Consider the following 15,374-nt stretch of genomic DNA (forward strand, 5'->3'; position numbering starts at 1 on the left):
CAACCGCGTAAATTAATAAAAAAATAATTTTATCAATTCTACCAGATTCCTTTTGAACTTCTTCCAACTGATGTATAATCTAAAGAATAATTGCGGAAAACAAATTAATTATTTAATCGGAAATTTTTAGAGAGAAATTATATTATGAAAGTAAAAAATGAGAGAATTTGTTTTGATCAACAAAATATTTTAAGAGTAAGTAAAAAGTTCGTTTATTCTGAAAATTAATTGGAAAATCCAGAAAATATTAAACCCAAAAATGGACTTTTTGGTGGCTCGGGATAAGAGACTTGTAGTGTCTTTTAGTTTTTGAACATGGCCGGAGAAACATATACCGTGTCTCTTGATAATCAAATAAATATATATGTGTATTTACCTATGGTATTTAAAATTTATTTTAAAATCTAAAATTCATTTTAAAAATTTACGAATATTTTGTACTCTGCTAGTTTCTGTTGCTAGTGGTTCTTTTAGCGTGCTTGCAACAAATGTGTTCTTGCAAATATCAGGCAAAATAAAATAAAATAAAAAACGAACAATCTTGCAAGCATGTTGAAGATATTTAGTTAGTTTTTCCTTCTCTACATTCTTTCTTATTTAGATTAGATTAAAAATTCTAAATCTGTCGCTCCTGGTTGGGAGTAATATCTGCGTGAAATAGGGGCCCGTAATTTTCTTCTCCCGGGCCCTGCTTTTCTCTCCACGGCCCTGCCGGTATTCATAGTCAGTTCTTATATTCAAGACCGTCTTAAGTTCAGTCTTGAGAAGTTACGAACCAATTAGAGGGCCGCTTTAGCATCTTAAGACATTACTTAAGACAGTCTTGAAATAAGAACCGACTATGGCCGGTATAAGTGAGTGATAAAGAGTAAAAATAGAGAAAATTTACTTAAAACAAATTCGTTGGTATTATATAACATATGAGACGTATAATAAAACTATAAAGTTACGAAAAATTTCGTGACATTTTTGTTAAAAAAAAATTCGTTTTATATTTATAAAAAAATCCTCTCTTGAGATGTTTCAGTCGGTTGAAGGTGCTTACACTTTCTACATCAAAATTTTTACAATCCGAGTAAATTCACGGATGTAAAGTTCGCCATTTTCAAGGTTATTTCAAATATGTCTCAAATGCAAACGCGAATGTCAATGTTCTCCCTGACCGCTCTTTCTTAAATTTTTCTGCAATCCTCTTTGTTATCCCTCAAAATCCAGGAAGTGGAGTTGCTTTATTTCATATGCAACCAACGCAGAGAAAAGGGAACAGAGTTTAGGTTTACCTTTTTTAGTTATACTTTTCTATATCTTGTTACAATATTTTCCTTTTTCTGTTTCTTTCGAAATATCGGATATATATTCATTTTATTTAAAGCTCTATATAAAATGAATCTTAAATCTATTCCGAGATATATCTATTCCTTTTCAAGATATATTTTTATACTTTCCAATAATATTCTTCAAACTTTTTTTCTTCTTTTTCCTTCAAAATTGAAAATTTATGAAGATATTATATAAAAGTTATTAAACTATTTATATACATTAAGCTATTTATATAGATTTATTTTAAAATTAAAAAATCAAGATGTAAAAAATGTTGTTTCTAATTAAATAATTATTTTAATAGAGTAAAAAATTTCCATCGTATTCTCCTTACGGACTCTCCTGATTCAAAAACATCAAAAATCACAGGCATGTGAGAGTGCAACGTTGTTGTAGGTACGTAAATAATCCACAACGGATCCTCAATTAAAATCTTTAATAAGTACGTTTCGACTCATTTTCGAGTCTTCTTCAACTAATACAATCAAAACTGATCTCCACTTCAATTTACAACGACAGTTCATCAAATTGACAGAAAAGATGTTGTATCTGTGGATATTATGTTATTGATAAGAAAATTTTATATTAAATTTGTATAAAGATGATCTACCTTGCAATTAAAATGGAGAATCACGATTATATTTATGATATTTTCTCTAACTAAATCACACTTTTATTATAATTGTTGTTGATAATCCCATCCCATATAGAAATTACCAGAAATGTCCTTGAACAGACGTCCAATAAGGATACATAATACTTTATTACATTAAAAACACTATATTCGGTTATTAAATTAGGTTGAATTAGTGTGTCCAGTGAATACACCTAATATTCGAATAAATGAATAAAAAGTGAATGAAAATACTCATTCGAATACACTTCTTTTTTATTCGCCAAGAAACGGATAAATATTTTTTCATTGCATTTGAATGAATATTTTTTGAATATGATTACGAATATTTTCGTTTTGTATTCACTTTTGCTTTGGTACAAGCGTACCCGTAGAGCGTGTATTTTCTTATGGTCCTGACTTACTTGTAAACAAATGTAATCGTTCAACTGCTGATACAGTCCGTAAAATATTTTGCCTTCGAACTTGGTTAAAGTTAAAGCTTGGAAAATATGATCCAGATGAGAAAATGTAAGCTATCGTTGAGGTTTTTGTTGGGAATAAATAAAAAATATGTATTGCTCCTTAAAATATTTTTTTAATTTCTAAGTTCTTTCCTCCGAAAAACCGAATATTACAACGACAAAAATAAATAAAATTCACTTTTTTACTTAAAAGACATCAAAGTGCCGGCTCTAATTAACGATTGCTTATTGGAGCTTTCTTTTTCAGTTTATATTTTGTTTGAATGAATATAAATACTCGTAAAATTTATTCATAATATTCATAAAAGAGTATTCATAAAATCAAGAATAATCATAAAAAACTGTTTAATGATACTGCTATAATTATAAAAATCAATGTTTTTATCACATTCAAAATTATACAATTTTAGAAACGAAATTGAATAATTTAAGAAAATGTCAACTCATCGTTGTATTTTTATAATGTAGACATGAGCAGTGTCGGATTTTGATGCCTTTGATCATTTTAAATGTAGCTCTTAAATTTACAGATTTTTACAGTAACAAATTCTTAAACGTGTATCAACTGTATCTAAAGAAAAATTCGCCATCGGGTACACGCGACAAAGATAACAATTAATTATGTACGATATATGCGGAAAATCATAGAACAACGAACACGTTTTGCAAAATCACGACGTGGCGGACTCGTGGCGTAAATTCGTATTTCTCATACTTCTTCGGTTGATTTAATCGTTTTATAGCTATCTGCAGGTTTACCAAATCTAAACTGAAATAAGTTTAGAGACTGAAAAAAAGAAATAATAATAATAAATAGATCTGTTCGCGTTGTTTGAAATCCCTACAAATTTTTTAATTTAAAATAAGATAGATATATATTTTTGCTTTAAAAAAAGAGAGAACGAAGACGTTGAGTACAAAAATGCAAGCAACGTGAACAGATCTCTCTATTTATTATTATTATTATAACAATAACACCTAATACCTATATGAATCAATTCTAATCAAACTCGTAAGGCTCGTAACTCTCGGAAGAACTTAAGACTGCATGGAATTATAATATTTTACGCGTATCGTAAATAAAGTATACAATCATTCGTAAATACTTACAATTTCTCGTGAATCTTACGGCTAGCAAGAAGTTGTCTGTAAAAACTGTACGTAAAGTTATATAAACATTACAATTTGTAATTTTACGATTTAACGATACGTTTGCTTATTAGAACTGATTTAATAATGTAAAAAGTGCAATCATACACACACACATAAAGTATAAGGGTTCCTACAAACTAGAGTTCCTACAAGAATTAGGAGCTTAGGATAAGTTAGGATAATGAGGTCGCAATCACAATACAACCGTAATGTGTCCTCCGGTACGCGAGAATCACTTTTGTTACCGTCGGTACAGCAAGAACGATCGATAATGTCACTGTTCTCTCGAGCTTATTCTCGAATCTACCGGGCGCTCACTTAATAATAATTAAAAAAATTTATTTATATTGTCTGAAGCTGGTCGTTTTCAATAATGATTAATGAAGATGTCTAAGATACCTTTTCAATATGTCAGACATACACAGTTTATCAGAGATGCGAGTTATCTAGATCACTTATTTTGTTATCGTCGGTACAGCCAAAACGATCGGCAATGTCACCGTTTTTTCATTTATTCTCGGATAGGATTAAAAAAATTTACTTACCTGTGCGCATGTGTGTGTGAGTCAACGATGACTCTGCGTCAGGAGAAAAGGTAGCTTTGCCAAACTAGTGTAATAACCGAACTAGAACGCCTAGAACCAAAAATGTTCTCATTGGATCGTTATTTTGGTTGCCGGGAAACTGGAAAAAACGCAAATAAACTTCACCTGGTTGGAGCTCTAGATGTTCTCGATGTTTTCGTCGTACGTTTGTTTTTCGCGCGTCGCTTCGTGCGGTGCATGCCGGTCCGATAGAAGCTCCTGATAGAAGACCCTGCCGGCCGACCAATCACGGACCGGTATAGCGCGGTAGCGACTGGCTGTACTCTCAGTCCGGAGCTCGAGTCGCAAAGTTGTCGTTCCTCTCTTTTGGTCCCAGTGAGCCAACGAGCCCAAAATTTTTCCGAGTGTTCCCGAGGAAGCAGCATCAGGAAACGGTCGATTGCCAATTCGCCCGTCGCAGGATCGTACGGGCCAAATCTCTCGTCGCACGCGTTTACCATCGTATATCGGAAAATATCGCGCGCGCGCCCTTAAAATAAACGGCATTCGCCGGATTTGCGTATACGGCCACACTCGCTCACACCGGATCGGAGAGGAGGGCGAGCCTGTTGTATCGTGTGTGTGATCATCCACTGGAGACGGTGTCAACGAGAAAAGGTAGAGAGAAGATTCAAACGGTGTTCCCCTGTGTGATTAATGGAGTGAGGACCAAGAGAGAGAGAGAGAGAGAGAGAACAATTGCCAATATATCAAAGATGTATGCTCGGTTCTCTTGGCCTCCCCCGCGAATTTTTCGAGCCACGAATTTGTCGAGACCGGATCGTGGCCCAGGATCCATCCGGTGTTGCGCGCGTTTTCTTATGTCATATGTGAAGATCGTCACCGGGTGGCAGGATGCTGCTCGACGACGTCGGCGCCAGGACGAGCATCGTCGCGACCCACTTTCATGGGCTTTGCACCTCGCGTGCCGGTCGAATTGCCATTTCTTTATTGTCGTCGTATCGACAAAACACTGTCCTCCCGCGCCTTTCGTGCTCCCTCCTCCTTTAGTCTCTCTCTCCCTCCCCTTTCAATCCTTCTCTTTCTCTCGCCCTCTAAATGTCGCTCTATCGGTATCTGTAACTTCGTCTCTCTCCTTCCTATCTCTATTCTCTATTTGTGCATTGCACCCATATTCGCGTGAGCGAGAATATCTCTCTCTCTCTCTCTCGCTCTCTCTCTCTCTCTCTTTCTCCGCCTGCGCTATCTATTTTTCCCTTCTTCTATCGTCCCATCTTTGTTCTTCCTGAAGCGAGCGTTACTCCGAACACTCGCCTAATACTCGGCTCCGTATTATCATGCCGGCGTTGAACGTGTACGCTACTGTCAAAGTCGTGCGCTTCCCGCGGCCCAGGTTGAGCCTCCCAATATATATAATGATACGTCCGGAAGAGTTGTCGAACAGCAGCTTCCGATTTGCGCAATTCACCCTTGGTGGCATTTAACTTTCAGTACAGAACGCCGATAATGTCGCTTATAAATAAGTCGTTTATTTTGAAAGTGATGTGAATTTAAAACAGTGGCGAACCCGCCACTGTTGCGATCGCGAACTTATCTAAATTTATATTTCTTTTTTGGATTCAAACTGCTTTCCAAGTTTTTTGTCTCAAATTGGTGTCTGTGGATATATTTTTTGGTATATTTGCATTCATGCCAAAACACGCCGAGGTGTTTTTTTCTCTCTCTCTCTCTCTCTAACACACACAAACACACTGTTTACAATATTAGGCAGAAGTGTTTCATTGTTGGATCATAGCACTATGGTATGATAATGCTATATCTTTGTGTTTTAGAACAAACAAAATGTCGGACCGAAAAGCAGTAATCAAGAATGCTGATATGTCGGAGGAGATGCAACAAGATGCTGTTGACTGTGCCACTCAAGCTCTCGAAAAATATAACATTGAAAAGGTATATGCTCGTCACACTTTTATGTATACAGATGTAGATAACACACTGTAAACATTACACACCAATGTATCGTAGAAAGAACGGAAAATTTAAGACATACGCAATTAAAATAAATATATTTGCCAATAGATTTAGTTTTATTTCTTTTATTTCTCTCTTGTATTCAATAAAGACTTTAATACATTTTATAAGCATGAATTTAATTAATTTTTTGTCATAAAAATTAAGTAACTCATTATGTCTTTGCGTTAGGCAAGTTAATAATTTTTATTAAGAATAGGAATAAATAAAGTTTTATATGAATAAAAAAGTACAATTGTATATAAGGATTTTGTACTTTCAGAGAAGCTAAAGAATTCAATAAATATTATGAATTGATATTTGAAATACATGACTTGAAACACATGACTTATTTATTTCTTATTAATGTGACAAAACACCTGAGAGATTATATACATATAATTCAAAATTGTAATATTTAAATGTAATTACTGAGATTATGATAAAAGTTGATATCTTATTCTCTGAAATATTTCTGTTATATAAATTCTCAAGTTATACAGGATGAGATTGTTAAATCAATAACACTATTGATTTTACCATTAATATCCATTGGTTTTGGCTTTCAGGACATTGCAGCATTTATCAAGAAAGAGTTCGATAAAAAGTACAACCCAACGTGGCATTGCATTGTAGGACGTAATTTTGGTAGCTATGTGACACACGAAACAAGACATTTTATCTATTTCTACCTTGGTCAGGTAGCCATTCTTCTCTTTAAGAGCGGGTAAACTTGTTTTGCTATCCTCCTAAACATCCTTTTTCCTTCCTCTCTTCCTCCCTTGCTCACTATGCAAAATACATACATTTAAAATCACCGCCATGTGTAAAAGAGACTTCATTACTCATTAAGTATGTACACATGAAAAATTTATTTTAAAAAAACAACGCATGTTCCCGATAAGCAAATGAAGATAAATATCAACATTTCTTGATATATTGTTTGTCGTTACATAAGTAAAAGAATAATCTAAAAAAAAATTCTGAGAAGACAGCCGAAGGGTAGGGAGATAAACTAAGGAAAAAAAAAAAGAAGAAAAGTATGACATACAACTTTACATGTTAAAATGTATTTTGTATGCCAAGAAGTTTGTTGTGTTCTTGTTTTATATTATTAGGTAAATATGCAGAATATACGGTTAAATTCAATACTGGCGATTTTAACTTAGTAAATTTTAGCGTAAAATTATTTAATCTGTAGTGTTCGAACAACACTAAATGGATTACATTTTTCGCGTAGAATAGGTTCGTGTACTCTACTTGAGTCTATGCAGGGTGTCAAAGTCTATTCGCACCCCCTACATTTCAGAAACTGTTCCAAAATTGTGAAAAACCGGAAGTACATGGTATCCGTTAAGTAATCGCCAATAATGAATGTAAACCTAAATGAGATTGATTGCCCCTGTAATTATTATTTTATATTAATTGATAACCACTGTTGTCTCTTACGTACTGCGTACTGATTAACCTTGATTTTGTATATGCTATACAACTGCGACTGATATCTTTTGTTACATCAAGAATTCTCAAAATGAATGAACGAAAAAGGAAAAAAAGGAGCTCAATCTCTCTTTCGACGTACGATAATCACCGTACACATACTCTATTGATAACTTTATTTCCATCAGATATAAAACTAACATGCTATTGAATAACAATATCTGACTAGTTCATTGCTACCTTCACAATTTTTATATTGTGCACAGATTATAATATGAAAAAGGGGGGGGGGAAGTCATTTTATCTCGAGGCGATGTATACTTAGGAGAATATTCATTTTTCCAGAAAAGAAATCACCTTCTATCCATATTAAATTCTTTTATGTAATATTTAACACTCCATATTATAGTACTTATATATATATATAAATATAAATATATATATAAAATATAGATTATACATATATATTATTTATACATAGAGTGCAATCTTTAAACAATTTTTCATGCAATATTTGATTATCGTAAACGTTGCTACATTGTTCAAATTTTAGACTGACTACTAAATAATATCAAACTATCGTGCATGATCCTTTTTTTAATAGAAGTTCGCAATGCCACTTTTATAAGCAGCGAATATATGTAGCAGAGTGTTCAAAAGTATCACGATAAAAAAATATCGAGTCATACTTTGAAGATCAACTTGTCCTTGAGAACATCTGAAAATATTCAACATGTTATTATGTTTCTTTCCTTTTATTTATTTATTGTACATATATTCCAGCAGGTTTATTAACTCATAAATATTGCATATATTATTAGAATAACACAGGATAAGCTGTATCTTTACGGTGTTATATGATGTACGTTATGCTTTCGCCGTACTTGCTACATGAGATCGGTTCAAGAAATATATCGCTAATAGGTTCGAATTTAATCGTCGGTCAAAAAGTTAATTGTACTTTGTATACACATTAAGTAAAGAACCTGTTCGCTGTTAGGCGGCGGTTGTCATATTTATTTTATTTGCCAAAATCTAGATCCGCTTCCGGAACGCATTTTTTCAAAACGTAAATAGAATACAAAGTACTAAATTTTATTTTCTTTACACCCGTGATTTACGCGGGTCAACAAATGAAAAATGAATGTGGCTATGGCAAAATCAATTTGGATCTTTTGGAATCGAGCTTTCGAGGATAAGGAATCGCTCTGTGCACCTCCGCCGATTTCACGATCGAGTCTACATGCAGAAGATGCGGTAAAAGCAGATGAATATTATTGTGCTTAACAATAAAAATCAGTTCCACCCATGAAACGATGTATTTTTTTTTTTTCAGCGAGGCGCAATGTATAAAATAGAGAGCAAAGTTATCCTACATAAAAGCGGTATTAAAGATCACAAGGTCGAATTTTCCCTAAAATTACAATGCTGAAATATCAGAGGGAAAAAACGAATTACGGTCGTAACACGCGCGCGTTCATAATACACATATACACACGCTTGCAGCCTACGCACGCGATGCCAGGAACATCAATAATGTGTTCTCGATAAAATTCAACCTTGTGACTCACAATGTGGAATGGCTGACTACTACTAAGGGACAACCTGTTGTGCTTCGCATAATTTGCGTAACTTCGTTAGACTCGTGTATCTCATTTTCGCCCCTAATGACTATAAATATTTGTGCTTCTGCAACGCCATGCACACGTCCTCATCTCTATATATAAAAAAATGTATATACATGTGTAAAAACGATACCTGTATACTACTTTCTTTCAGAGTCCCCTAAAAATAAGTGATTTTTTTCAGCTTTTTTTTTTATTTGTGATAATAAGATCAATAATATCATTGATATTACATTTATTAATAATTAATTTATCGTTACATTACACTTGATTTTTAACATTACGGAATATAATACATCTTTTATTTTACTATAATCTTAATATTTACACATATCTTTTAAGTCTTTTTTAAAATTACTTATAAGATAAAACAAGTTTTCCTATTACAGATAATTTCTTCCAAAAGATATTTTATATATAATATATTGCTTTTAATAATTAGAATTTGAAATAAGAGATAATATTTGATGTTATTTATTTACGATCATCTTGTGTATCAATAGTTTAATTTAAATTTAAAATTTATTTCAACGTTAAAATTATTTACAATGTTAAATCATGAATTAAAAAATTTTGTTCTATATATAGCAAGTGAAAAAATTATGATATATATAAAATATAATAATATCTTATTCTTAAACTTTATCACGAATTTATTATTTTGTGAGCACATAAGCAATATCAAGGATCAGTAAGAAATTCGTGATAAAATAAAGTAGATTGATAATTCTACTCGATAGCTAAAGAAGCATAAGTCTTACAATAAATAGAACTCCGATAAGCGGAATCGATTTTTACAATTTTAATCTCCGCAATAAATTCATTAAATCTTAATAGGTTTCAGAAACGTGTCATCAGATTTAATATCTTGTTATACAAAAGTTCTTTAACATCCTTAGCCCACATGAAATCCAAATGATTAAACTTTTCATGTGGAACGAGAAATTTTCCAAGCGGATTGCCAAGTTCTTTCTCTAATTGATCAACATCCTGCAGATAATAAAGATATAATGTAAACACAATATAATCATTTTTTCGTATAATTGAAATAAAATGGTAGTTTATATAATTTTGGCATCTCTCTAGTATTTCCAGAATATTTGTTTTATCCAAAAATATGTAGAAAAGTTTATTTTGCATGTGCATATATGATGGAAAAAATAAATATCCTGGCAAATGTTTCGGAGATAATTGAAAGTAAATAAACTATTATATTGTAAAAAAAAAAAAAAAGATACGAACATCCACATGTGCTAACCAATCGTTGGCACCATAATGCAATGAAACCGGTACTTTAATTTTTCCCAAGTCATATTTCGGAGGATTAAACGTGCCATATTTCATCAAATTGGCGATAAATGAGTAGTCGTATTGTCTAAATTTCCCCGATGTAATAATAGATCCTGAGAATATATTCGTGGTTTATAAAACATTTTATACATGTATAATTATTTATGTACAATATAATTTTATAAATTTTGAAGAAATATTTATGAAGTAGTATAATGGATTGCATAAACGATGTATTGTATATTTCACTATCTTTATGCGAGTATAGTATATACAAAATATTATAATGGAATTGATGCTCACCACTTTTGATAAGTTGTGCGTAATGCATTATTTGTTTCGTGGCTGAGCCAGCCGGAGTATGTTTCAGAATTAATGGTAAAAGAGTCTGCAAGATGACAGCAGCATTAAGTATGAACAAATAATCGAATTAATAATGAACTGACGTTATTAATTCAAATAAATTTATATGAATATACAATTTGCGGTTATTTAAAAAAAATTATCATTGTGACATTATTTAATAAGAATAATAGAGTGCTGTAACAAATGAATTTACAATTTATTTTAAATTTTATAAGATAAAGGTATGTTAAAGACAGTATCGTACCATATTAAACTGATCTTTGTTGAATCCAGTGATCAAGAAGATCACATTAGCGCACAAGGGTTGCGTGATAGCATCTTCTGCGCATACCATTTCTTGGAACTGTTTCATGATTTTATTAGTAGGCGTGAATTCGTAAATGCCAATTAATTTTAACAATTCCTGCAACGAGACATTCAGTTTATTAAAAAAAAAAGGAAAAGGTGAAAAATCCCGGTTATTTCTTATCAACATTATTTATCGTATATATAGCTATATATATATAGCTTAAAATTGCATACGTTTAAAGGATTAGAGAATCTTGCCAGGAATTGAAAAATGGGATTTCTCATTCTGCTGCAAAAAGCGACTGGTGCTAACGCGAACATCGCCTGGATTTTGTTTTGATATTCTGGCAATTCCGTTGACATGACGAAGAAAGCAGTGGTACCTTGGCTATGCCCCAGATAAAACATTTTTTCGCGACCAGTGGTTTTCACGACATAATCTATCATAGCTGGAAGGTCATATACGCCAATTTCATGCCAGCTGTAAGAAAATACGATTCTTATGACTTCTATAAATTATTTGTCAATTCTCATCTAGGATAGAGATAATTTTTCAGTTTATATTAGAAAAACAGAGGTATGGGAAACAATTATCTAGAAATATGCAATATGTATGTGATTAGGTATAAATATAAATAGAATACGGAAGTTGAGTTTTCATAGGTGTGTGAATTTATATACTACGTATGTAGATCCCTAAATGCGCGCCGAAATTATATTAGAAGCATTTAAGATCCAGCTTAACCGTAAATGGCTTGTCCTCAATCCTCATTGGTATTTAGTTTGAAACTCTCACGATCTAAATAAGATTTGATATTATTTTCATAAGTGATTGATGCTAAATCTAGATTTAAGATAAAAATTTGTTCTTACGTCATTTAATCGTCACTTAATTGTTGCTTAATCTAACAATAAGTGAAACACTTTTGATAAGCAAAATATCTCGAATAATCAAGCCGGAAGAATGATTTCATGAATTTTTATGTTCTAATTATTAATTATGAATATATTCAAAGAAAATTAAAAAATTTTAAATAGTATGCATAGTATACAAACTTAAATTATACGCATTATGTGATTTTATTTTTGTTATAGAGAGAGAGTCTAACAAATATGTTAAATATTTATTAGACTGCAAATATATAATATATTTGACTAATAAACATTCAATAAACATTAAATCTACAAGACCAATGTTTTCAATCAATGCGACATTAAATATCGCATGACATTATCAATGATAATACTTGATCGATTAAAACATCTGTTTTAAGATATTGCGTGTTTTTATCACGATTTTTATTGCATCTGTAAAAATATTCCATTGCAGATGCATTTCGGATTTTTATCAGGAGATATGGTAATATCTCGAATGTCATCATGTAAATTCCCGAGATGAATTTTTTATATATTGCTTGATGTTATTATAATATTTATATAATTTAATATATATTGATTCTAATATTATTTAGTTATTATATTGATGTACCATCTATTATAATCAGATAATGGAAGGAAGAAGCTTTCTCTACTAAGATAATGTATATATAGATTCATTTTATCCTGAAGTAATAATAATAATTTTATCCTTTGCTAAGCAAATATTGTATTTTAATCATTTTGCATCTTTTTGATGTATATTATTTCTTACATTAAACCTCCCTAAGTATAATTATTTAATTATAAAAATTTGTATATCGCTATATAAGAGATATATGAGAATGTTCATTTTTTTAACCTGTAAATACATACGATTTCTCAAAATGTGATAACGTCACGATTACAATAAAGCAATTTGAAAACGATTTAATTGAATACGATTGTTAAAATTGTGTCATTGCCATTATAGCATTATTTTAATAAATTGATTTGATGGTTTAAAAAATATAAACGTCAGAGCTGCTATATATTTAAATATGTTTTCCATCTAGTAAAAAGCTCCAGTATTATCACAACAAAGTCACATGACGCGTTTTGTTACAGATGCGTTATTGGTATGCATTATGCAGTTGTGATAAAAATTGCTCTTTACTCGACTGACTGCTATGGCATAGAGATCAAGATATAACGTAATATCACTGTATCTTTTGATTTTCTCACTTCAATGATATTTACAATTTATCCGTTGCTAATTGTGAGCCTATTATAGTTTCAAGAGACTGTTAAATTTTTGCTTGGGAGAGAGAGATACTTCACAACTTAATTTTCTTTATTCGACGGTAATAAAACATATCTACTAAAGATAAGATTAAAGATACTTGACATTTTTGTGTCAAATCAATCAAGTTACTGCTGTTGATTTATCATCAAACGTGCTACTAATATTTTTCTTACGTACGCATTCTTTTTTTCTGTACTATTTTTATTTTTTGATACATTAGTCTCACCTGAAATCCCAGTAAAGTTTCTTTTGAATAGCCGGAAGTTTATGTTTGCGTGAATATACATTGCCACGTGCATTACCGAGCCACACGTCGTATCCTGCGTCCGCCAGAACAAAAGCTAAAATTTCAAAGGATATAATTTTATTAAAGTAAACGCTGGGATGAAAAGTTGCAAAAAATTAGTAATTTTTTTCAATATTTAATCAAGTTGCAACATTTTATTTTAAAACAACACTTTATTTATTTGGAAACACTACAGATCAGTATAATTTCTTTTAAAACGTATGAAGACACGTGTAAAGATGGCTATGTAACACAAAAGACTTAAAACAGTAAGACATAAGCAATAAGGAAATCAAAATGTTGAATTGGCTACTGCTTATATTACGACCTTACGAACTGTGATTGGTCAATTTGCTGACTGCTTACAATTTGCTTTTACTGTTTAAGTCTTTTTATGTGCCATGGCCCTAAGACGTAAACAATAAACGAATTGGTCAATCACTAGTAGGTGTTCAGCGCGAAGGTGGTTGTAATTGAATTGTAAAACACGAGTGTAGTCGTAGGTCAACACACAGTAATTTAATCAATTTACAACTACGACTTATGTTCTACACCTCAATTACGGTCATCTGTATGCTTAAGCTTAAAAGAGTAATACAATAACATAAACAATGAATCTAAAATGTTGATTTGTTTACTACTTATGTCTTGTTGCTCAATTTTTTTTGTGTACAGCTTTTAAACGAATACATTTCTGTTTAGGAATTGAAATGCTTCATTAAAAATGTGATTTTTTTTTACCTAAACCTTTCTCCGGTCCGGCAATGATAAAACATGCTGAACTGCACAATAGACCGTGCATTATAAATACCACAGGTTTTTGTACTTGCACTTGCGAGTTGTTAAAATTAGTTTGTCCTGTTATCCGATGCAATTTCAAAATGTAACCGTCAGAGGTGACCACCTTGTGCTGCTCTCCATTGTAACCGTATTTTTTTACTAGTCCTAGCTGTTCAATGATATAATGATTTTCTGATCGATAGATTAATTGATATTGAAAGATTGATAAAAATAATTTTCGAAATTTGATTTATTGTGTTTATATGTTACAAATAACAATATTTTTTATAAATATATAACAATATTTGTTAAAATTGTTCAATACAATTAAAAAAGTTTAAATAATTTTATCAAAAAACCTTAGAAATACAAATAAATTACTATATTATTTTTTTATTGAATTGATAGATCGTTAAGATATTTGTATAATTGCATTAGCGATAAGAAAAATACATTTCAAGGTAATTTCAAAAAATTACCTTGTTTCAACTTTTATCCGAGAAATTATATTTTCATAATTCTTTTTTTTATAGTTTACTTTCAATTTTGACAATTGTACTTACAGCGGTAAGCGATGCATCTGCGTGTGTGGTCAAAAATTGCGGATTGTCGAGTTCCTTGATTGCCGGTATTTTGTCTATTGACATGATACTGGGTAGCTGGTCCATTGAAAAGTACGATGTTGCGCAGGCGGACGCCAGAATCGAGAGAAGAAAGATCGGTAGCGGCATTATTGTCGCTTGATGAAATCGTTATGCAAAAATTAATCGGTTCGAATTGTATTATGTACGATTTTCCTCCTGAATGCGCAACGTATAAACAGTACTGCTTATTTACTGAAAAGATCACTGGAGTGTTTGCTGTTTTATGTGATCATATCAATATTATCTATCGTAATCTATTCGTTATAATTTCTGATTTGACAATACGATATTGAGGTATTAAGCTGTGATTAAGATGTTGGAAAAGAAAAGATTTTATTGACTGTTATCAAATGATGGATCAATTGTTTA

At 31.6% G+C, this 15,374-nt stretch overlaps 2 protein-coding genes across 2 annotated transcripts; one reads left to right on the plus strand and one right to left on the minus strand.

Annotated features, from left to right (window-relative positions):
- The first annotated feature begins 4,429 nt into the window (after positions 1-4,429).
- Positions 4,430-7,783, plus strand: LOC108774263 (dynein light chain 2, cytoplasmic). Its single transcript, XM_018540325.1, has 3 exons — positions 4,430-4,772; positions 5,948-6,065; positions 6,695-7,783. The coding sequence occupies exons 2-3, from the start codon at positions 5,958-5,960 to the stop codon at positions 6,854-6,856; spliced, it is 270 nt and encodes an 89-aa protein (XP_018395827.1). The 5' UTR covers positions 4,430-4,772; positions 5,948-5,957; the 3' UTR covers positions 6,857-7,783.
- A 2,247-nt stretch (positions 7,784-10,030) lies between these two features.
- LOC108774299 (lipase 3-like) lies at positions 10,031-15,092 on the minus strand. The gene is made up of 8 exons (XM_018540370.1): positions 14,925-15,092; positions 14,323-14,530; positions 13,522-13,636; positions 11,369-11,615; positions 11,091-11,249; positions 10,784-10,868; positions 10,433-10,593; positions 10,031-10,180 (listed from the first exon to the last, which is right to left on the minus strand). Exons 1-8 carry the CDS (start codon positions 15,090-15,092, stop codon positions 10,031-10,033), a joined length of 1,293 nt encoding a protein of 430 aa, XP_018395872.1.
- Between the last annotated feature and the right edge of the window lie 282 nt (positions 15,093-15,374).

Source organism: Cyphomyrmex costatus, unplaced genomic scaffold (assembly GCF_001594065.2).
Source record: "Cyphomyrmex costatus isolate MS0001 unplaced genomic scaffold, Ccosl1.0 scaffold241, whole genome shotgun sequence".
Lineage (NCBI taxonomy): Eukaryota > Metazoa > Arthropoda > Insecta > Hymenoptera > Formicidae > Cyphomyrmex > Cyphomyrmex costatus.